At 36.0% G+C, this 26,418-nt stretch overlaps 1 protein-coding gene across 5 annotated transcripts in view; it reads right to left on the minus strand.

The window, feature by feature from the left end:
* Positions 1 to 26,418, minus strand: part of ANO1 (anoctamin 1) — a 1,045,885-nt gene that overhangs the window by 53,169 nt on the left and 966,298 nt on the right. For all 5 annotated transcript variants that reach the window (XM_044082585.1, XM_044082589.1, XM_044082584.1 and 2 more), the window contains one exon: positions 10,966 to 11,018. In XM_044082585.1, coding sequence (XP_043938520.1) covers positions 10,966 to 11,018 — 53 coding nt within the window. The remainder of the gene's footprint in view (positions 1 to 10,965; positions 11,019 to 26,418) is intronic.

Here is a 26,418-nt window from a genome sequence, read left to right on the forward strand (position 1 = left end):
TGATTTGAGAATAGGGCTTCACTGTGAGTGTTAGCTTTGTTTGCTGTGAGCAAGTTTCTCTCTGCAGATCTTAGACTTCGTGGGCATGAGTAGGGAACAACAAGTTCCTTGAGGGATGGGCAGTTGTCAGGATGGCAGATGATATTGTGTGTGAATTTAAGTGGGAAGAGATGGAGAAGGTTAGTTAGCTCAAGACAATTTAATTTATGTAGAGCAATACAATGGTGGGTTTGGTGGGGAAGGTTGGCTGCGAAACGGGCTATTTTGTTGTAGCAAGTTTTGAATATGGTTAAGTCTGATTTTTTTAAGTTGTTAAGGGGAAAGCATAAAGGAGCGTAGAGAGGAGGAATGTTCTAGATATAGCTAGTCTAGTATTGTCACTGAGGAATTGCTTTCTTCTGTACAGTGAGCCAAGTTTAACGTGAACTTTCTTAATTGTGATGGCTATGTGTTGGTCAAATCTGAGGTTTTTATCAGTAGTCATGCCAAGGAGTTTTGTATGTTCAACTGGTTGGATGACTATATTGTTTATAGAGAGAATGGTGAAAGGAGGGGTGGTAGATGATTGTTTGCTACTGGTATATAGCATTAACTGTGTCTTTTTGGGATTGAGGATTAGTTGTGATTTACTTGGATATGTGTTGGTATCATTAAAAGCTAGTTGGGCTACTATTTGGAGGTCTGGTAAGGTATCTGCTGAGCAGATTAAAGTTGAATTGTCTGCATATTGAACTACTTTAGCATGGGTTGTAGATGAAGCTAGATCATTGGAGAAGATGGTGAGAAGAAGGGGCTCTAGTATGGATCCTTGGGGGACTCCGACTGAGACTGGCTGAAGTGGTGAGAGTTTGGATTTCCATCATACTTGTTGTCTGTCTGAAAGATAGCTTATGAACCAGGAGAGGGAAGCCTTTGATAGGTTTAGTGAGGCAAGAGTAACAAGGAGCTTCTGATGGGAGACAGCGTTGAACGCTTTTGGCATGTTTGGAAAAATTGACGCTACTTGCTGGTTTGAATTTCTGAGTTGGTTAATGGTGTTAGAGAAATTAATTAGGGCTGTGGTGGAGCTTTGTTTTGTTCTGAAACTATGATGGGAGGGAGAGAAGGTTGTGAGATAGCAGATATTGTAGTAATTGAGCATGTATACATTTTTCCAGAATTTTGACACAGGGGAAAGGATGGCTGTGGGTCTGTAATTGTTTAATTCTGTTGATGTTCCTTCTTTATGTAGAGGGGTGATATAGGAAATTTTCCATAATTTTGGGACATATTGTTTTGCTATAGACCTATTTATATATTTATAGATGTCTGTTATTTACTACAATTATCATTAATGTAAATTCTTGTGGAGCTTTTCTCCCAGGCCTCCGCTGAAAATGGGTCACCATGACCCAGTGGACTCTCCCAGTCAACAAATGCAAATAAATAAATGAATAAATAAATAAATAAAAATAAATTTACCAGAATGGAGACAGGCAGAGCTATGGCATCAGCTGAAAGTTTGAGATACTCATTGGGGAGTTGGTCAGTTGCTAAGAATGAAGATTTCAGTTTTTTCAGCATCAGTCTTATGATGTTACTTTGGACAGGTTTGAGGTCAAATGAGTTGCTGTTAAGTTTCCACATTACGTGGAAGGGACAGTGGGCTGGAATTGTTCCTTGTAACTAAGGAGAGGATGGTGTTTATAAAGTAGGTGTTAATTTGTGAGACAATACTCATGCCTTGGTTATTGGTTGTTGGTTCTGGGCCTGTGGTTTACCTGGGTGGAGGAGTGAGTTAATTGCTTGCTAGAACTTTTTGGGATTGTTTTCATATTTAAACTTAAATCAATTAAATTATTTGGAAGGCATGCAGAGAGATAGTTGGTGGTGGTACTGTTAAAAAGTGACCAATCTAAGATTCCCTTTTGTTATGTTTATCTACTCAAGTGGGGAATTGGATAATTTGGGAGAAAACATGTAGAATTATGAAGGTGGATGGGTTACCACCAGTGCAAGCATTCTAGTGTAAATTGAAGTCACCTGTGATCATGTTTTGTGGGTGTAGGTTGAGGCTGTCCAGGCTTTGAGTTCCTCAGTGCCAGTGGGAGTATTGTTGGGAGGTATGCAAGTGGCAATTATGGCAATCTATTTGTTTGGGTTGATTCTGATATATGTTACTCGGACTTCAAGTTTGTTATCATAAGGGTATTCGATGGGTAGGTTGTCTATGGCTAGGTTATCTTTGTATAAATTTTCAATCCCCCTCCCTTCTTCCTGATCCTGTCTAACCTGTGTACACAATAACCTTGTGGGAGTATGTCTGGGTCTCTTATATGGAGTTTCAGCCAAGTTTATGTTGCTATAGGAATGTCAGGTGAGTATTGTGCAATGACAGCATGAAAGTCTGTGATTTTGTTAACTAGGCTGCTAAGGTTCATGTTAAGCACAAGAAGATTTGAAGTTTTAATGTGAGGAAGGGGAAGAATGGTAGGGATGATGGTATATTGTGTAGTATGTGGCCTGGGACTAGGGTGTATATCAGCACTATGGAGAATCTGTCATAATATACATGCATGTTTGTGTGATAGTTTGGAGAGTATGTGAAGGTGTTTGCTGAAGTGGTTAGTGGTATTGCTGACAACTACATGTTTGAAGTGGAAGTATGCAATAGGTATTTGATTGTAGAGTTGGGAGGAGATGACAAGGTAGGAGAGTGAGGAGTGGATGGTTTTAGTATAATATAATGTGGGGCTATGGACATGTATTTGTAGGTGAGTGTAGGATGTTGGATAGTATGCAGATAGCAGTAGGGTATAGAGTGTTGGCAGGTGAAAGAGCATCGTGTGTATTCTATGTTTTAGAATGTTAGGTTAATTTGATGGTGTGGTAAAGCAGATGTAAGGACAGAGGGTTGTTGGTGTAGTGCAGTGGGAGTAGAGTGATTAAAGACAGTTGCATTGAGTTGTATGAGGGGAGGGAGGAGTTTTACAAATAGTGTATTGGTTACTTGAGGTGTGACTGGCAGACGGAGGATGATTGCTGATTGGTAGAAGTTAGGGGGAGTGGTTAGTGTTTGTATAATTCTAGGTGATCCAGGGGTGGGTGGTAATAGGGGTAGGGGAGCAGAGTGAGCCTGATCGTAGTGAGGGCAAACAGAGCAGGCTGGTCCCCCTCAGAGACTAGTGCAAAAAAAAAAACAATCAATATGAGAAGTGGAAACCTTGGAGCAGTAAGGTAAGTGAAAGCAGGAAAAACCAAAGAAGAGGTAGAGACAGAAAGCTGCAGAAATACTACTTGTATGGCATTGGTGCAAACGTAGATCAACAAAGTATGGCTAGATTTCTGTTTTCTTTTTATTGCTTAGCAGTCCAGTGTTGCTTGTAGACAGTGCTGCATATGCAAAGACTGACTGCTAACTCAGTAGGGGTGATCCACAGAGTTTCCCTCCTATCCCCAATCCCCCCATGCATCATTTCCTTTATATCATCACAACTGCACCTTTATTATAAAAGCATCTAATAAAAAATTCCAACCTTGTTAGTAACCTCCTGACCTACAACTCAGCAACATATCAAAAGGCTGCAAAATGAACTGGTTTTGATAAAATGGAACCTAATAACCAAGAAAGATTCATCCAGAGTAGCCTACTCCTTCACAAATCTATGTTTCAGTCTTCAAGATGACTACTTCCAAAAGTCTCTAGACTGTTTAAAAAGTAAAATAAATGAAGACTCACTAAAGAGCTTTAATAAAATAATGAAACACAGAAGCAGTGGAATAATGCCCCCTCAGTTGGAAACACAAAAACTTGTGCGCTAAAAGGTTTAGCCAATTAAGTTGCAAGGCAACTTAAAGCAAACTTATTTCATGTTTACCAATCCAATCTCCAAAACAACCAGAAGATATTCTGAAATCTGGTGAACAAAATAAATAGAATACCTAACACAAAGACTCCTTAAAAGATAATACTTGTAGAATTCTTAACTCAACATAACATTCTAAAAAAGCTCTCTTTGTTATCCCAACTACCAACTCAAATGGACAAAACCCTGTTACTGTACAAGTAGCATTTTAATAAATTACCTAATTTCGACTATATATCAATTAAATCAAAATATATGCTACTCTGCTAAAAAAACAATAAGAATACTGGAAATGATTGTCTCTACCCATGGCTTACAAAACATTGTAAATATCACATCCAACACCCACTGAAATACCTGCATAATCTGTCTCACCAAAAACATTATACCCAATCAATGAAAAGTAGCCACTGTAAAACTTCTCCCCAAAACCCCTAACTGTACCACTGTTAATGATTTCAGACTCATTTCAGTCTTACTCCACCCTAGATGAACTACTTGAAAAAATTGATCTAGAACCAGCTTCCTCAAGCATGCAGGATTCTTTCATTATCAGCATGACGTGCAGTCCCTTTGGACTACAACTGTCCTCTATATCCTAACAGATGATATATTGTAAAACCTAAATAAAGAACGTATTACAAGTTGCATATTTATTGATCTTACAAAGACTTTCAACATAACTGATCTCTGTTTTCATGCAAAACTCTCATATCAGTCCTGAAATAAATTCCCACAGATGAGCTAATGGCTCAAAGACCTGTTATCGAACAGACATTAAAAAATGCAAAGGGTTGAAACCACATCTCTCACAGTGCCTCTAAGCAAGGGAGTCCCTCAAGGTTCCCTGCTGTCCCACATGTTGTTGTTATGCTCATATACAAGCTACTTGTAGATCTATCTTCCCTCCAATCATTCTACAGGTAGATAAAATGATTTATAGCTCTGACACATTCCCATCACTCATAAGAAACTAACTAAAAGAAGACATTATCCTTCTCATCAACTGGCTAATTCAATATAAATTATATTTAAAATAAAAAAGGCTATTTGGTACCCACAATAAAAACAGAAAAACACAATAGACAGTACAATTGCCTTGAACCTTCAACAGAAATGAGGCCCTAGAAGCAGTCCATCTTATGGACAAACCCTTCTCTTAAGCTTCACCATCACGTTCATGTTGTCAAAACCAAAGTCAACAAGCTCTTTTTCTTGGCTAAAAGTAGATCTCACTTCCTAACTTCTGCTGCTGGAACAACCAAAGGAAAACGAGTCCTTCTTCCATAACTGCAATATTAACAAACATTCATTGCCACTACTTCAGAAAGAGAATATAACACCATTTCAATTAATTTCAAATAAGAGCTGCAGGTTCTTAACACCCTTCACCAAAAAAAGACAGCGACACTCTTCCGTATTTGCCAAAGCAATGTTGCTACCCATCCAGAGAAGAAAACTGTCCTTATGGCATCCCTGAATAAACTCATTAGTTTAGATATTTTCCCTTACAATTTTAAATCATTCACAGTCAAACCCAAATATTCAAACACCTCAAAGTAAATTGAAATGCACTGAGCACCCAGTATATGGAAATTTCTTCCTAAACAAGTAAACTTCATACAGTCTTTCCTGTAACTCTGTCATGAACTAAAACAAATGCCTTTTTCAGCAAATGCAAGGCAAAAGGACAACACTAAAGAGTACAGTCACCTCATTGCAATCCTTACTATTTCAAAATAATCAACTATTTTAATCCCCTGTATACAAACTATAACAAATTAATAGGAAAGACTCTGGGTCTGTATTATTTGCTTGAACAAACTCTCCATCTAATGACTGTTAATTGATCACTACTTGATAGCTGTTCAGCAAATGTTAAAATCATCAAACTTCTTTCCTAGGAAAAGAAACTTCTTGGCCACCGTAATACAAACTATGTAATTTTAAACTCACAAAGGTGGGGGGCTTCACCCCCCCACACCCTCCTACTTATATATACCAACTCTGCGATCACATTACAGTGGGGAAAAAGGGCCACCTAGTTACTTTTCCAGGGAAAAACTTCAATGCAGTGATTGTTCACTGAGTGCAGCATTCGATGTAGTAGTCATGTTGATGAATAGGGATTCGATGGAGATGTCTTTTCAGGAAATAATATCGACCCAAGGACTCTGGGTCCCCTTCATAATGTCGACTTTGCCATTTCTTCCACATTCAAAACAGCGAGATGAAAACATGAGAAGTTTACAATCACAAATTCTTGAAACATTGTATTTTCTCTCCAGGAAAGTAGCCACTTGGCCACTATGGTAAACTTTGCCTTTTCTCCTCTGTAGTGAGATCTCAGAGTTGTATTTAAGCTGGAGGGGTGTCAGGGTGAAGCCTCCCTGTTCAGTGAATATAATTTGTTTCTGTTTGAAATGTTATCATTGGTGACCAAGCGATTACTTTCCCAGAGAGAAAATACGATGTTCCGTGAGCTCAAGACTGTAAATTTCCAATGTTATGGCCTCGCTGTTTTGAACGTCGATGACATGGTAAGTTGACATTTTAAAGCAGACCCAAGACTCCACATGAAATCTCTCACATCCTTATTTAATTTTCCTTTCACAGTTCGCCACTCCTTTTTATTCTTTGCCCACATGTTTTATCCTGTTAAATATGTCCTTTATACAACATCCTCTTTCTAATATCTTCCTAAATTTACCCTGTTAATCTTCAAGCCTGTTTGTTCTTAATCCTCTCTGATTTTGCTTTACTAATCTCCAAACCTCTATTATTAATCTTCCCTACCCTCCACTCTTTTCAGAAATTTTAAATATCGTACATAGATCAAAATCCACATCCTGGAGTTTCACAATGTAATATAAACGGATTCACCTGGTGAACTCATACATTTGCAGTATTTGGCTGTTATTTATTTTATTATACCTGATGTTTATGTAAAAGCTAATTGTTTTTTTGGTTTGGTATTGTCTTTTGATTTATTTTTTTATGTACCCTTGAGGGAAACTGAAAATGGTCCATGTGGATCAGTGTTCTGCCCTGGTTACTAACTAGCTAAATAAATAAATAAAGAAAAATAATATATAATAATAATAATCACTATTAGTATAATAATAATCACTATTAGTACTTCATTTTAGATTTCACAGCCTTATTGAAATGAGTACTCCTTTAAAATATATCTTTCCATACCAGGATTTAAACAATGTTAAGATTTTAAATGTCATTATTTGCAGGATGGCTTACTCCAAAGTAAAATAAACTGAAAATGTCTCTTTTCTGTATTTGTCCATATAATTGTAAATCATAGACTTTTTTTTTTGTTTCAGAGTAATAGATGCATCTATATTTAAAATGTCCTGTACCTATTGTCAGGAAATTGCCAGACACAGTTTATCCTCTGTAAGTCGATACTGCTGAACCTAGTTTTAAGCTTCATTCTATCATTATGCATCAGATTTCAGCCAAGATTTTGCAGGCATCTTTCTGGTATGAAGTTATGATTTATTAGCTAGCCAACAAAGGTGTTCTCTTCCTTTTGTATAATTCCACATTCCACATTTTGCACTATAGTTCAGTTGCTATGTTACTTATCCAGCAAACAAGACCTGTTGACTTCTGTGTGAATTTATGCTGCAAACAATGACAAACTACTTGTGTATAACAACCATTGTTCTCATTAATAACAATTCTTGCTAACATTGTCCAAATAATGATTTACTTTCTCATGCTTGTAGCTACCCTGTTAGTTACAGCTGTTGTTAATGTTTTGTAACCATTGATCGACTCTTTAGCAGCCCCCCATAGAGGAGGGGGATGAAGCTCTAACTATGACCAAGGACATCCAGGTTTGAATAGTGTCTCAGGAGAGATGGAGGTGTGTCAGTCCAGGTTGTGTGAGCATCCCCATGATGCCTCTGGTGAAGGCTGGAGATTGTACAGGCAGGGAGTAGCCTTGGGGTATTACAATGTTAAGGTGGCTAAGCTTCTGTGGAGGTGATGTTAGATGTTGCACAAACCCATTGCATTCCTCCTATGATGTAACCATGCAGCTGGGGAAGGAGGAAGGAAACTAGTCTTAATTCTTTCAAGGTTACGGTGCATTTTTGTATACTCCCAGTTAATATTCATTGCTCTTTATGGAGCACAGACATTTTTTGAGTCTGGCCTGTTTAACTAAGGGAATTACCAGTTAATAATAGGCAGTATTAAAAAGGGGAAGGAATAATTAACAAAATTATAGTAAAATTGTTGATGCAGAATGTCCCACAGAAGAGAAATGAATCACATTTTGCCACTTATTTATTCATATGTTTGTATTTATGTTCATATTTTCATAACTGAAGGACCTATATGCTATTGAATATTGAGGGGTATATTATGAAATGCCATGGTGGAAGACAGGAAAATTCATTGTCAATGCCCATATATATCACAATATACTGGAGTTACTTGCAAGTTTTTTTGTTAGTAAGTATGACAATAAACAATATTTCCATATGGACTGAAAACAGTGACTTACAAACTATTGCATAGCATCAGATGAAACCTTAGATATTGCTGAAGAAAACTGTTGTTGATATCTGCACTGTATATTGCACATCCTGAAAGCTATTCAGTGTTATTTATGTTGCTAATTATACATTCAAGCATACATTTTCATATTTCTGTAAATATCTCAGTAAAACATGCATTAAGAGAGGAATATCTTACTGTCATGTCAAAGCTCATGTCTGGTTAACACAAGTGTTCTAACAATAGTTGTCAAGGTTGTATAGTTTACAAGGTATAACAGCATTTGTGAAAGTTTAATAAAAAAATAAAACTCTAGGTTTGTGTGCATTACAATATATTACAGTATTTATGAAAAGACTATAATTGCATTGAGTGTTACTACTGTAAAGGACACTTTTTACTGATAGTATTGCCATTTGCATAGTTTTAATAGTTTTTATTCAGAAAAGATTTATATTTTTTTATTTATAAGCTTTTTAAGTTGATTTTTCAGAATATCCTCTAGAATGCAATATCTGTGTACGCTTCATAGAGGTGTGATTATCCACACCACATAGGTGCTTATGAGTTAAAGAACACAGCCACACCCAGTGTGCCCTTAAATTCAGTACTGGCCCTGGTAAAATTACAGGATGTAATTTTTACTGGAGAAAATGGTAGAGCCAGCGGCATTGTGGGACAGCATGAAGTAGTGGAGCATGACCATCCCTTAACCCTCAAAAATAATGATCCACTTTTATGCTTGTAACCCCTGTTCTCATTGTTAATTGCTTGAAACTACTACTGTCCTTCTGTTAATTACACCTGCTAACATTGTGTAACTAATGATCCACTTTCTCATGATTATTATTTTGAGCAAATTACATTGTTTTACTTTAAGCTTGGCTCATGGCTAAATAAGGTCTGATTAAGACCAAACAAATAATTACATGCACAAATAAATGATGCATTTAGATTCCCCAGTTTTATTTTCAATTGAAACAAAAAAAGAAACATTCATAAATGTGTAAGTCTGCATTATGAAAAGTACCACGAATGGGTGTTTTTGATAAGAAATGTCATTACATGGCCATCACTTTTAGTCTCTCCTGCAAACTATAACAATGGGTTGCTGTGGTTTGGATACCTGGCTCAGTGCAATTTTACTATATTATTTAAATGGATCCTGATCAACATTAAGGATTCAGTAATGTCTTCCTGACATTAGTTATCAAAATGCATGGTACTTGCTAAGACTGACATTCCACTTTCCATAGAATTATTTATTTCAAAAGGAAATAAATCTCTTTTCTTACTTAATTTTGGCTACCTACCCTTATCAACTACATTGTACTGGTAAAAAAAGCAGCTGAAATTATGCTGTCTGCATGCAGTTTTAAAATAGACTTGTTTCTTTCATATGCTTGCCTCCAGTTAGCATTTGCAAGTCAAAGAGAGTTTACATACTTAATCTTTTAAACACCGTCTGTTGTTTTGGTGGTTCCTAAGTAAAACAAGTCTGCTCAGTTATTTTCCCTGGTTAAGTATGCACTGAAGTAAACACGAATAGCCAGCATGTTGGTGAAAAAGGCACAAAAAAAGTTTGGATTAAGCCAAAAGGCTAAACCCTTTTATTGTCCATACCGGTTTCTGCTTCAAAGCCTTCATCAGTGGAAAAACATTGTAAAACAAAACACAGAATCCTACCTTCTATTGGTGGTGGTGGGGGGGGGTCAATTTAGGTAGGATTCTGTGTTTTGTTTTACAATGTTTTTCCACTGATGAAGGCTTTGCAGCCAAAACCGGTATGGACAATTAAAGGGTTTAGCCTTTTGGCTTAATCCAAACTTTTTTTGTTTTTTGTGCCTTTTTCACCCACATGATGGCTAATTCATATTTACTTTAGAATTTGGTTCAGCATTGCATTGTCCTACGTGCAGAGTGCTTTTTACTATGTAAGTATGCACTGACCCCGTCTCTAGATTGCTATATAATTGATCTCTAGATTGCTATATAATTGATCTCTAGATTGCTATATAATTAAATTTTGTAGACTTCATTTTTTGAGTTGGAAAAGTATAAGGATTAGGCATTTAAGAGAACTAAAAAGTGTATCTTTGCAGCTTGGCAGTGCATTAGTTGCCTGTTTTCACACTGTGGCAAGAATTTCACTGTGTACTAAAACCAGAGCTTGTCAATACTAAATGTAACGTGGCCAGGCCTTGAGAGAAATAACTCCACATACCTGATAATATTTAAAAGGAGGGTATTTTTGATATGCAAACAATTACAAAATACATTTGAAATTTGCTAGCCAGTCACTATGCTTACAGAAATCCGTAATGAAGCATTTGTTTAAATCTTTTAAAATAATACGCATGTAGTTATTGATAGCATCATAAAGTTTTGAAAATGCACCCTACTATAATAATTGCAAGAGTTCATGGCAGACATATCAGATGCAGTTTCTCTAATGCTTTTATTATTAATACAAATATTTATCAGGGATACTGTACGCATGTTCAGCAAGAAATATAAGAAATAAAGTTTTAATAACTAACATTTCAGATACACAAATAAAACATATAACAATGTTCTAAATTGCTTTCAAACTTACATTAATGATGACGGCCAGCTTTCCCACAGCACTGAGTATGTTGTACCATATACCTAAAAAAGCAGAAAAAATAAAAGTAGATATCAAGCAGAACCTCTTGTAATCTTTTATGAAAGGAAATACAATTTATATTTTATTAATTTATTCATACTTAAAAAATATTTTTTCAAGATCCTGGATAAAATGCAGTAGTCAGAAATGTTAATAATATAGACAGAAAACTATATACACACACATATATAATTTAACGAACGTGCACTTAACCGTAAATGGACTATCATGGACTACATTTACAGGAAGAATAGTCGGCATTGCATGGTAGTACAGGTGTGGTGTTTTTTTTTTTTTTTTTTTTTTTTTTTATTTTTGTTAAGCTTTGTAATGGGAGAGGTACTTAAAATGCTGAGAGGAGATGTTGTTATAGATCGCGGTACAGTGACGTTAAAGAAATTTCGGAGTTACTATAGATAAGTAGTAGGGGGTAAGGGGTTGCAGGGAGGCTTGCCCCCTGTAAATATGTGTTTGTAGTGTTTCTTTTTATGTTTTTGTGTTTGCTGGACATGAAGTCCACAATAGTCCGTTTTCGGTTTAGTGTGCATTCATTAAACTGGAGTTTGCTATGTGGCATTTGTTAGTGTTATATCGGTAAAACAACATAGACCCATATATATATATATATATATATATATATATATATATATATATATATATCCAAACAGTCAGTCCAAAGGATTTGTGACTAATCTTATTAAAACAACCCTTAATTGTTTCTCTATAGTTTGTTTCCCCTTTGCCTGCTTCATCTTCCTAAACCATGTCACATGTATATCTCTTGGCCCCACATTTTTTTCTTCTTTATTTTTGGAAGTAATCTAGTTACAGCATAGTTTGCCCTTTTCCTGAAGTATTACCTTTTCATGAAATTATGAAACTCCCTACTTCATTTTAAAACTGCAGGGTCTATTATTGTTTTCCTTTCAGGATAATTGCCCCCCCCCCCCCATTAGGTGCAGGCATGAGTGGTGCTACAGCATAAGGTTCCTATTCCATTAAAGACCGATTTTCCATCGCTAGGAATGGAACTTGAAAAGCTCCGGATTATTGAGTTTACTGGGACTGCATTGTATTTCCTTTACGTTTCTAGAATCTACACTGAATAGGGAATGTCAGCACTTGTATGACTTATAAATTTTCTATCAGTTGTTTTTTTTTACTGCAAAGTTAAAATAAAATATCAGCAACACATTGCTTGAAACTTGTAACATTCACATAACAGGTTTGAACATGCATCCACTTTTAATTATCCATAAAACTGTTTCAAGCCTACATTATCACTTTTAATTTCACCTTTAGTGTGTTTAACATGTTTTTCAGCCTGAATGATTCATATATTTATTACTGTTTTATAGTGAGAAAAGCCCATCTTGGCAGACTTAATTTTGCTAGAGGCTCAGATGGAAAAAAAAAGATTAAAAAAACATATTTGCAGAGAGTGGATACAGTCAGAATACAGGATAAAATGGCATGCAGTGCATAAACAATAAAATAAAAATTTCAATTTCCAGAATACTGATGACGTTGTAAAGAATATGTACAAATGAAAGCAACAGAAGAGAATGAAGAGTAAATTAGCGCAAAGACAGTTCGATCATGAACCAGTGATTTATGTCTCGCATTTCCTGGGAATCCATGTAACCTGTAGGCAGACCCCCTCTGCATAAACAGCACTACCTTCCTTTTCTCAGTATGGATATCCATGACATTTCTCAAGCACTGAAGTATTTTCTTTCAGGTACTCCATCTTTAAATAGGTCATGACCAGCATTTTAATAGTTTGCAGTCAACCTGTTTTTTTTTTTTTTGTTTTCAGTGAGCTATCAATGTGGTAGTTAGCAGACACTTGAGACAGTATACATTCTGCGGACTTGGGGATAGTTACATTAGGTGACTTAAACTTAAGCAGACAAAGTGACAGAGCATTAAGTAATTTTGGTGGTATACTGATGTAAAGAACCAGCCATTAACTGAAGAAAAGAACTGGCAGTTAATATTTCCTTTATCAGGTTAGTCAAATTTTATCTAGAGTATTACCTAATGTTTGGAGTCCTTATCATTGAAAGGATTGATAGAGTTCAGATGAGATGAAAAACATACTATGTGCATTGCATTCAAGAAGCTAAACCTATTTCTACCTTTCTGTCCAACATGCATGCATACATGTGCACACACACACACGCGCACACACACACACACACACACACACACACATAGTTACATTTCAAAATATAGAACTTTTTCTGTAAGTTTGAAAACCTAGAATGCACAAATGATTGAATGCACATTTGTGAGACTAATAATATTGTATTAAAGTTTTACATCATGTTGGTAAGTGGGTGTATATAGGAAAATGAATGTGCAAATGGGCGTGGGTTAGAGTTACAGTAAGTGTTGGGTAAAGGGATAGATTTTGGTGTTGTGTGTATATTCTGTGTCCTTTTATCCTGTGTAGTGATACTGTTAGGGGAAGGTTTTTAGTGACATAATGGGTTGGGTCCATTTTAGGAGGGGGGGGGTTAGGGTTATCAAAGCCTCCCTTCCCCACTTTCTCCTGTGTGGTTTATCTTAACTTCTGAGCTTCCTATGAGACTGAGCTGTATCAAGCAGAGTTATTTACAATCTATTATAAACAGCAATCATGTCTCAACTGTATAATTTAACAAAATTCACAAACCTAGCCCATTTCTCAGTCTCTACATTATCATGTAAAAATATCCTTAAGGTCATGATATTCATCATTTGTAATAATCCAAAGGAAAAAAAAGCCATAGAAATAAAAGAATAAGAGAGGACATCATATAACTGGTGGATTAAGTATGCCTTCGGCCCAGGATAGTTTTCAAACCATGCCCCCCCCCCCCCGACACACAGACACGCACATAGACAGACACACACACGCACACACATGCACAGAGGCACACACACACACACACAAACACACACTCACTCAGAGACACATACACACACACACAGACACATACACACACTGACTTTTTGACTTCTTACAATTCTTTTAGATTCAACTTCCTGATTTAAAACCATATGATCTCCTGCCATTTTACTTCATTAATGTCTCTACCCATCATTTTCAACCAGTTGACCGTATACACATCAAATGTCAAATTGTGATAAAAGAAATGGTCACGGTAATGTAGTCTAACTTACTGCACACTAGTCTTGCAAAAACAGTTAAATGTCTAATCTGATCCTGACAACCTGAGTCAGCTGTTGTCATCCACAGCAGCCGCTGTATCCAGTGATTATAGCCTCATTCTTGACTGTGTACACCAAAGCTGTTTGATGGTGGTAAATTAGAACTTATTTTACACAGATGTACACTAATGCTGCAAAGCCTACTTTTTTTAAACTAAACCAACAAGAAAGTAAGTCACTTCATAGGCAGCCTCAACCACCACCCACCAGTTATAGCAACTTTACTGAGTACACTTCATCTAAAAAAGGTAGTACTCCTCAAGTTCTTTGCACAAACACTTCATCTGATTGTGAAAAAGGTAGTGCTCAAGTTCTTTGCACAGGAGTCAAGGCTAAGGAAAATAATCAGAGACTGATTTCACGTCCCTACTTGCAATGCAGCTTATATAGACAATGTTGTCTTTCGGCTTTTCCCGGTTAGGGGTCGCCACAGTGGAACTCCGGTCTGCTAATGATTGGCAGTAGATTTTCATGAATGCCGAGGTGCCAACTCAACGTTCAACCATAAATGAAGGCACGCCCATTTACACATGTCTTTCAAACCCCCACCCAACCACGGGGAGGACATGCAGACTCCACACACAAGGCACTTCTCCGCACTCCAGCAGATATATATATATATATATATATATATATATATATATATATATATATGTGCATTTTCTGAAGTGAATAAACTCAAACTCAAATCTTTGTCATTTTAAGTCACCATAATCTCCATGGATTAGCCAGAAACTACAAATTTTATGAGGAACATATGAAAAATACATGTAAAATATTGTGCATTCTGTGAAATTAGGGACAGCTAAAGTCTATATAATGTCAACTTTGTTTCACATAAACAGTAGCCAAGGATATTGCAACTTATTTCACATAAATGTGCACATTAATCCTACAAAGTCAGATAGTTAACAGAGCAAACAACCAGAGGGTAAGTTACTTTATCCACAAACAACCTCCACTCCTACCTGGTGCAGTTATAGACACTTTGTCATATACACCACATCCTGGTGCAATAATCATGGACAAACATATAAATTAATAAGTGAAAAAGACCCAGATCAAGCACATATGTTAAATATTGCTTTTATATACTTAGGACATTGTTAAAAAAATTGTTTGTATATTGTCATGCATTCTGAAAGATAGGAAATATGACCAAATATGTGTCTGTCATCATTTAGAAACTAAAATACGCAATGATTTGCCAGAAAACTACAGATTTTATGAATCTAGGACAAAACATGAAACTGGGAGCATTCAACGTGGTTTCACATAAGAACTCACAGGAGAATATGTACTGCAATTTAGATGATATCAATAGATGCTAGTCCTATAAAGCCAGACTGAAAATAAGCATAATAAGTGGGGGAATTGCTTTTATCAGCAACCAATTCACTGAATGTATTCAATAATTTGCCATAAAACTACACCTTTTAAGAGGCAGAGACCTAAAATATAAAGGAAAATCGGGAACATTCTGTGAAATCAGGTACAGTTTCAACTTTCATTCACACAGTTAACCAGAGAATATACATTTCAATATGTTTTGTACAAATGCACACTAGTCCTGTGAAGTCAGACTTTAAAATGATCAAACAACAAGAGAGTAAGTTGCTTTCATCCGCAGCCAGCCCCTCTTCCTTATGGGTGACAGTCTTCAAGATTTGCCATAACACCAACATTTTTTGAGGCACATGTCAATATGCAAGGCAACATCAGGGACAATTTTGTTTCAACATTCTTTCACACACAAACAGTAGCCAGAAAGTAATGCAGTCATACTTTAAACTGGGCAAACAAGTTGCTCTCTTCCAGACCTTAAAAGGATCAAACAAAAAGAAGATGTATTGCTTTCATTTGCAGGCAGTCTCCCACCACCACTTAGTAGCTGTTATTTTCAATGTTATACCAGAAAAACATCATCTCTGTAAGGCACAATCCAAAATATGAAAAAGGTCAGGGACAGTCTGCAAAATCAGGGGCAGTTTCAACTCTTATGCCCAGAAAGTAGCAAAGCAGCAATGCAATCAGACCTAAAATTGAGCAAACAGCAAGTTGCTATAGTTTAGATTTAACAGAAGAATAAGTTGATTTCAACCATAACCCCCCCCCCCCATTAAACCCTTGCCATTTAATGGCTGTAATCCTTGATGATTTTTTTTCTTTTCTTTTCTCCTATTATGTAACTCTGACAGCTGTGCCAGTACCCTATGTCCTTTGCAGGGTCAACCAGCACTCCAATCAATCCTCGGTCTAATACCAGAGTTTGAGCAGAAGCCAGTGAAGATCTTAAGGGTAGCCTGGAGAGTTACTGTTGTAATTCTTCAAGCTAGGTGAGTTTGCACTTTTTTTACCTACTGTGTTTCTCCCTCCCTCTTTGCAGACCCTGTGACTACATCTGAGGGGCCAACATGCAATGGAGACATGCAAAGTATTGCCCTCCTCCATGGCAGCTCAGACATGTCTCCATCCGTTTCCCATTTAGACCACGCCTCCCAACAATGATAATCCAAGCCTCCACCAAGGGATCATTGCAGGAGATGCTCACAAGACTGCCGTCCCTCCCAGGGATGGTAACACTCATTCCTCCCTGCCACTCCATTACTCACTCGATGCTAATCAAACACAGGTCAGCTAAACCATAGTCAATGCTTTATCCTTCTGTACCACCAAAGAAGTTGCAATTCTTAATGATTTTGACAGAAACTTCAAAATTTTAAGAGGCACAGACTAAAACATGGAAAAAAGTCAGGGACAGTCTACAAAATAAGGGACAGTTTGATTTTCATTTCACATCCCCAACAGTAGCCCTCAAGTGATAGCAACTTTTAAACTGAGCAAACAAAAAGTTCTTTTTATCCATAGCCATCCTGTAGTCCGCTTGAACTGCAATTATCAATGTTACATACATTTGTCTGCCAGGACTACAAAAACAGTGCTTATATCACATTCCCACAATCTTCTATAGCAATCTTTGGCTCTTCACTGCACTATTCAATATTCCTGTGTTATCTACTCTTTCCCTTCCCAGTGAAGAAGCTAATCAACAGAAAGTTGCAAACATCTGCAGGAGAATACCAGGTGCCATTTATTTAGTTTTAAGTAAATAAACATTTCTTTCTTTAGAAATAAATATAAAGTGATATCACCAGCCTGTGCTGTATATGTGCAAGAGGTAGCCATTGTGAGGAAACAGAGGAAATATTGTTGGCTGGTTATGGACCCACCTAGAGCTGTGGTCACCAGGCGGCTGCCCAAATTGCCCCTATTATAACCTACCACTACCTCATAAACTGTATACAGAGTGAGAGTAATTTAAGGAATACTGAGTGATATTTGTAGATTACCATTATAATAAAGAATTAAGAGAAATATTGGAAAAGTTAATGATCTAAGAGACTGTTGTGCATTTCAACATTTTGTTATTAAAGAATGTTCTACAACTGAATATTACAGCCAGAGGTTTAAGTGCATTTAAAAGATCGACAATGCTTTTATTTACTCTAGATGAGAATAAGACTCTCTAAGCAGCACTGCACTGGAAAAATACAATTTATTTTTGTGCACTAGATTGTTGAAATGTTAGCAAATAATGAACAAAATCAAACTTTACTTCACAGATAAAGATTCTAGTCGTCTACTGATGTACTATGTTCTTCATCTGTAAATATGTTGTAAGTAATTGCTATGTTAAATTGTTAATCACTATGTAATCCAATGTAACTACTGTCTGTTTATTTTAACTGTGGAGCTTTTCTCCCCGGGCCTCCGCTGAAAATGAACCTACGTCCAGTCGGGCACTCCCGGTCAACAAATTTAAATAAATAAAATAAATAAATAAATAAAATAAACAAAATCAGACAGACACGTGATGAGTTAGTTGCCAAAACAAAATCACAACAACTAGAAAATATAATGAAAACAGTGAGTGAGAAACTGAAACAATCTGAAATAGACTTAATAAGAAGAAAGAGGAAATGGGAGTGTAACAACAAGTATTTTTATGGAAAAGAGAAGATTCTTTCACTGGGAGGGTGGTAATGGTGTTGGACTTGGATGGCAAGGCTCTGATAACTACAAGGTGGAAGAACATAGAAACAGCATGATGAATGAAACAAGTGGCTGAGAAGAGAGAAACTGTGATTCAGATAGTTTTGAGAATGCTAGAAATAAATGTCATAAGAGCCAAAGGTTTCAGAGGCGCAATAATTATCATTAAAGTGGATACTTTTAGCCACAATACAGGAACGAAGGAAGGAAGAAGAAATGGTAGAATAACTCCAATGACAACCAAACAAACTAGTAACAATAACAGAAGAAAAGGCATAAGAGATGCTGAAGTCTTGTTTGGGGCAATAAATTTAAATGCATTACAATTCCAAGTAATGATGTTTAAAATAATATGACTGTACTTAAACTTTCAAGGTATGAATTTACAGTGAAATGACTGTGTAATGAAGTGACTATGAAATTTCTGCAAACACCAATTCCACATTTGTATGAAATGAAAACTTAAGTGTTTTAAATATGAAGAAAACTGGTATATTATTTTAGTAATAAAAGTAATTCTGTTTTAAATTTTAAATATGCAGAATGAACTTATGAATGTAAATTACATTTTTCATATATCTGAAATAATTTTTGTAAAAATGTTATTCAAAGGAAGATGTACAATATCAACAAATTCAATATTTGGATGTATGTGTAAGTAGAAACAATGACCACACTTTGGATTCGAAAATTCATAGAAAATAACCACAATATAATATGTTGCTGGATGCCAGTAGCTTACATCCCCAACATATTTTTAAAAATATCCCTAAGTCTCAATTTTTAAGAGTTAAAAGAATATGTTCAAATCAGGATACCTATGAACCATTTCAGCAGGACCTTAGGAAGAGATTCCTAGCCAGGGGATATAAATATGGGGATGTAGTATCAGCTTCCAGGTGGGTGCAACAGTTTGATCGTGATCACTTATTGAAATATAAGGACAAAAATATTCCCAAGGAGACTCCTATCAGATTTATCACCACATTTGATAGAAATATTAATGTCATTAAAAATGTGATTAATAACAATTAGAATATTTAATGACCAATTCAAGACTGGCAGATATTCTGCCTCAAGAATGTCTTTTTTCATATAGGAGAGGCCGTACATTGGGTTCCCATTTTAATTGATATAAGAGAGGTACAAATTCCAAAGTGGGATTGATACAACGTACACTGTCAGGAGTTGAACTGAGGGATTGTTTCCCTTGTGGTCATTGTTCCCTCTGTGTTCATGTTCAAAAATCCAAAGAATTTTCCAGTAAAAATGTTACCAAAAGTTTTGACATTAGATGTTTTGGTACTTGTGGAACCAGTTGGGTCATTTATTTGGTGACTTGTTCTTGTTTGGCTTTTTATATAGGCCAAACATCTAGGCCTTTTAGAATTAGAATATCAGAACATTTGAGTAATGTCAGAAATAAATCCTGTACTAGTGCTTTATATAAACATATGTTGACTCATACCAATGCTAAATTTTATTTTCAGATTATTTATGTTGTTAAGGTGGAATTTAGTGATAAACATGGTTGTCATGACTTATTAAACCAAAAAGAAAAAGCATGGATCATCAGATTAGGTAGATTGTTCTATCCAGGTCTAAATGAACATTTATAATGCATTTTGTGCAAAGTGTATAGCAATAGTTTATTGCTATATACATTTCTTGTTATATATATTTGTGGATTGGTTTGTCTAAATAACTGTTAAAATGATATTGAAAATGTTTAAAACTTGGGATATATATTAGGTTTATCTGAATTTGTATTATGTTACTTTAAATGGACTCTCATCAATTTGTATGCTAATTATTGGCTTTTTGACTCTTTATATATAGTCAATGAACAGAATGATTTGTTATCACTGAAGAATGCCAAGTGCCAAAACCGGTATGATTCTGTTTTCACACTTTATGGAACAATAAATGGTGTTCTACTAGTGCTGGCTCATTTATGCAATTCATTCAAAGGACGATGCCATGATAATTGCTTATTTCCATTGTGACATATATTATAATAAAGTGCATAGTCATTTCTTTCCTCTGTTTGTATACAAAGTGAAATAATTCTCCAACATGGGTAATTTTTCTGCTCATAATAGTTACAAACTGTTCTTCATGTGTCAGATGATTTCATATAATTTAACAAAAGACCAAAGGGTGGCTATAAAAATGAGTAACAATATTCAGATGTTATTAAACCATCAGATAAAGGCAATGATATTGTTATTTTAAACTTGAATCAGTTTGGTTAACTAAGTGAGGAATATCTGAAAGACAGTAATACACATGAAAAAGTATAAGAATCTTAATAAGGGGATTGGATTAAAGTATGTTTTACAGAATGGATATTGACAATCAGTTGAATGTACATATGGCAAGGTTAGCAACATTCTACTGTCCTCAGTGGTACACAAAGATCATAGAAATTAACCTATGGGGATCTATGGTAGCTATTTACAAAGTATCTGTAGAAGTATGCTGACAAGCTTATTTTAGATGTTCAAAATTCAGGTGACTTCATTAAAATGAAGGGATATGTTTAGAAAAATGGCATGTACTGAGTATCCATAGATGGTAACAGTTTATTTGCAAATACAAAATGTGTTCATAGTGCACAGAGGCTCTTTATTTCAGGGGAGATGCATCTGAAATTACATAACTAAAATTGTTAGTTTTTGCCTTTATAATATATATGTATGTATATTTGTATTGAATGTAGTAGGTACAAGTAAATTAAAAGCACCAGAGCAGGTCCACCTTTTTGTTGGCATGTCTGCAAATTTAGCAGTCGCATATGTGAATTTAGTGAGGGAAGTAATTTGAATTACAGTATATTTAGAATCACAAATTTTGTATGCCCCATGTTATTAAATACTTAGTAATGGCAGTGATATAATAAATGATTTTCTCTCAGGTCTATTTAGTAATAGAGTTGCACTTATTTACCATCAATATCTGTTTGAATGAAGTATCATTTCTACATGTTTAAATAAGAAATGGTGGAATAATGGTAGACTAGGCATTCAAAGCAGGTATGACCATAACACTGAGCAGTATTCTCAACCTTCTCCAAGGATGATGCCACAATATGAGGACAAAATAATTGACTTAAATAATTGGCTTAGTTTTGGGGGTCATTCGAAGGGTCCAATATTTGACAGCTTGGGAGGATATGATCAACAGACCATGATAGCTTGTCCTGCATCTATCCCCTTTAGGGTTTTAATTAATGGCAAAGATATTGGTTATCCTCACAGTGCCTTTTTTAGGCAATGCAAGTCTAATAAATCTACCAACATAATAAAACAAGCAAAGGAAATTATGAAGACGTTGCTGAGCCTGAGCAAGAAATTCCACTCCTTATAAGTCCTTCTCACCATGGAAGACATTGACATTTGCGCAATGACTGAAATGTGGTTTAAAATAGTTGAGAGCACTCTGGCTGTGCAGGCCTATGGTGTCTTCCACACATTTAGACCAACTGTTGTGCAGCAGGTGAAAAAGGTGGAGGTGTATCAATCTGAATCCAGAATAAATTCGGATTAAGGCTGGTAAGCAAGATGCTCTACAGTGCCTTCATGTCCAAATAACCATGAGAAAGGTCATACATCATATATTTACTAGCCATAGAACTCCCTCTATGACAAAAGAAATATGTGCGTGCGTGTGTGTGCGTGTGTGTGTGTGTGTGTGTGTGTGTGTGTGTGTGTATATATATGTGTATATATATATATATATATATATATAAGTATTAAAACAAATGCCATTTTCCAAGGTTATCTAAACTATCCAACTATAGAGCTAGGAATCTACACCACACTGTTAATAGAAATGCCCTGGAATAATTAGTCAGAGTGCCCATCTTAGATATTGTTCTTACTATTATTGGAACATCTTGCACCATCCCTTGTGTAGTTTCATCACTTGTTAGGCCTGACCATAAAGCAGTCTCATTCAAAATAAAAGTTAAACCAGAGATCCTTTTCTCCCAAGGTACTTTTACCATTTTTTTAAGACAAACTGCCTACTCTTAAGTAATACACTTCTACCGAATATACAGAAATGTACACCACCACCACATTACACCAGCATGTAAACAGCTGCATAGATGCAGCTGTACCCCCTAGGAACAAGTGCAGGGCAAACCCCAGAAACAAACCCACATGGTGGAACCATAATATCAACATGCGTTTTAATAAAAGAAAAATTATTTTGACCAAAAGCAAGAAGAGTTATTCCCATAATGTTCGATCTCTTGTCCCTGAAATAAACAATGCATGAGTTTCATAAAATCCAGTAAAAACAAGTTTGAGGCTAAAATAGTTAATGAAGCCAAAGACAATCACAAGGCAGTTTATGTTCACAATCTCAAAAGCACAATGCAACCATATACTGAACTAATTGTGAATGAGGTTATGTACACTGAAGCTGAAGATATACTGAACCTACTGGCTGATAAACTTAGCAGTAACTTTACCCTGTCTCCCTTCCAACTATCCCTCAAGATGTGTCTAAGATTGACTTGCCTCAAGCTATCACACAAGACTAAGTCACCAAAATCCTAAATGAAAAACTAAAAATACTGCATCAGTAGGGCCTAACCACATCCCTGGATGCATTTTAAATAATTATGATAAAGCCACGCCATTAACAACACTGATCAATGTCAGCCACTGTACAGGTTTTGTACCAAGAGAATGGGGAGCAGTTACAATCACTCCTCTGCATAAGGACCCAGGCAATTACAGACCCATAAGTCTGACCAACCTCATATGCCAAATCATAGAAAGACTTGTTAGGCAATTAATCATTATGGACATAGGGAACCTCCGAGTACTGGACTCATCACACTTTGGCTTCATTAAGGGCAAGTCATACTTCTTCAACCTGGTGGATGTTTTTGAAAAGATCAAAAAGGCAAAATGGTACACACTGCATAGCTTGATCTGGCCAAAACGTTTTACATAATTTCCCACTCAGGCATAGTAGTAAAGCTAAATAAAATGGGAATAAACCCCAGTGTCACATTCTGGATAGGATACAGATAATTAAAATAGGGGATGTTACCCCCACAAAGAGACCAGCCATCAATGGAGGCCCCTGGGGTTTTGTGCTGGGACTTCTACTGTTTTGATATCTACTTTTTTGAGGTAAAAGCCAACACAAAAGGGCTCTGGATGACTAAATTTGCAGAAGACTGCAAGCTAGGAGCAGTCGTTAAATCCCATATAAGTTAGCCATCCTGCAGGAAGGTTTGTCTCAAATAACTGGTGTTAAAATCATGGACTAAAAGTTGTTGTCTTTCGGCTTTTCCCAGTTAGGGGTCGCCACAGCGGAACTCCGGTCCGCTAATTGGCAGTAGATTTTTACATGCTGAGTTGCTGGCCCTGACACACAACCTTCAACGAAGGTACGCCCATTCATGCATGTCTCCACACAGAAGACCATCTAGCAGATTATCGAACAGGACAATGTCTTACTGTGAGGCGACAACGCCACCGCAGCACCACTGAAAGTAAATGTCAAAAATGCATTATTGTATCCTTTGGGACATCATCTACCCCCAGAACTACCACATTAACAACAAGCTCCTAAGAGGTGACACAGTTGTTCAGGATTTGGGAACTTATGTGGACAATGACCTAACCTTTGACCAACATGTGTCTATTGTGTAAGAAATTCCTTCTATATTGCACAGCTTATAAATAGAGGGATTGTATCAAGATCTAGGGATGCCATTGTCCCCCTTTACTCAGATCTCATTAGACCAGTCATTGAATATAATGCCCCCTTTAGCATGTATTTGTCCAGGCACTTCAGAAATTGGAATGTCCAGAAAGATGCTTTACTAAAAGGATACAAGGCCTAAACAAAATGTCCTACATGAATCAACTCAAAGCCCTGTCACTATACTCTGTTTTCTACAGACAACTAAGAAATGCCTGTATCTGGCATACATGGCATCCTCCAATCTATTATTGATGGACTTGCATATACATTAGCAAGTCATATGGCAACAGAAATACTCAGTCATCTTCTGCAACATTAATAGTACAGTTTGAAGGGACGTGTATATCTCACAGAGGATACTGCTGCTGTGGAACAGACTCCCCATCTGCATAAATCAATGTTCATCCCTGTCCCTATTCAAGTGCAACTTTGATCTGTGGATAGGAAACTCTCCAAGACTGTCCTCTGTACTACTACTGGACAGAGGCAGCTCCTAAATTTATCCCATGCATGAGTCCCCTCAAATGATCTATGGCATAATCCCAGTTATTCTCATTAGTGGTAATATATAATTATTGGCCATGGGATGGTTAAGATCAATCTATATCCAGGTGGGATAGGTTATTTCAAGCGCAAAAGAGAAATTGTCCAGGCTTAAAATGGCCCCACAAGGGCAGCTAGTCTAGCACTTACCTATGAACCTATGAAGAGGTATCAGTGCAAGATTATATAGGAAATCGAGAACATGTAGAGCATGGCAGCAGTTTCCATTCACCAACATATTGAAATCTCTCCTTTATACTGAACTATTTTGGATATGTAGCATTTACAGTGTGAAGGAGTTTTGTAAGGAAGTTATTAAGAATGTAAATATATTTATGAGGAGAGGATATATGTAAAATAAAGTCAGGTGATTGTATTATAAGGTTAGTAAATAAGATAGAAATAAATTAATGGAAAGTGATACCAGTTAGAGGATACTGTAAGATGCAGATGAGAACAATGCTAATAAAAAATTATTTATTCTGTGACAGAAAACATTGCACTGACTGAGGAATTAGTCAAAGTTTTAAGAATGGACAGAAATTCTTAAGAGAAGTTAATTTTTCTAAAAAATAAAGCACAGGTTAAGACTTATGTATCAAATATACAGAAGCTTGAAAGACTTTAGTAGTATGTGTGTATGTATGTGTGTGTGTGTGTGTGTGTGTGTGTGTATATATATATATATATATATATATATATATATATATATATATATGGATCTACTTCATTTAAACGAAAGTATGTTTAAATGAATCTGACTTACCTGAGTTGAATTCACCGTAGCTGCATTACAATGAACACATGAACTGTGGAATTCCTTTCCCTGTGAAAGGAACCACTTGGCCACCATTGTAATGAACCTAAACAGTGCAAAAGTAAGCTCACCATAGTGGGAGGCTGCGCACCTCACACCCCCCATACTTAAATATACCAACTCTGACATTGCACTAATTAGAAGAGAGGGCACAGTTCACCATGGTGGCCAAGTGGCACCTTTCACAGGGAAAGGAATTCAGCAATCCGTGCTTTGGTGGATTCAGCTCGGGTAAGTCAGATTCATTTAAATGTGCTTTCATTTAAACAAAGTAGACTCATATATATAGTAATTTTAGAAGACTAATGAAGACTATGCAAAGAGCTATAGATATGCCAAGGGTAACTTCCTCATGGTACATGTTTTGAGAATTCCTTTGGCTTAGGATTAATGGAAACATAATATAAATGTCACTTATACCTATATAACAGAAGTAGTTACTTATACAAATTCCCGTGTAACCACTTTTCTGTAGTTGACACTGACAGCCTTTAAAGGAAGGGTACAAGAATGTTATAGCGATTACTGAAGGGAGAATAGTAGAAAGTCTTGTTGTTTCTATTTCCTTTTAGAATACCATGCTGGGCATTTTACTACATTAAGAGCTAAAAGTTAGAATAATTTATTTTAAGACGAAGGTTGAAAGAAACTAAAATAATTTATTTTAGATAAAGAATATGTATATGTTTAAAGTATAGCATTTTGAAACTCATGAGAAACCTAATAAATAAAAATGGGGAATATAAATGATATTTTTGTTTGTTTTAAATATTGATTAGCATTGCCTTCTGATTGGTTAATTGATTTTATTTTTGCCTATTTAAACATGATTGTGTATGATATTGGATTTTACTACTTCTATGAAATCTTTGTTGAAGTGCTGAGAGTAATAAACGTTTAATATCCATTGAAAATTATTTTGGTTGATTTATTACATAGACTGACTGTACCTTATGTACACAATTTAACAGAATTCTCCAAAAATTCCTATTACACAAGCTATATATCATCAAACAGAAATGTTCATTCATTCTAAT

This window comes from Protopterus annectens, chromosome 9.part0, assembly GCF_019279795.1.
Source record: "Protopterus annectens isolate FY-2018-M chromosome 9.part0, PAN1.0, whole genome shotgun sequence".
NCBI lineage: Eukaryota > Metazoa > Chordata > Ceratodontiformes > Protopteridae > Protopterus > Protopterus annectens.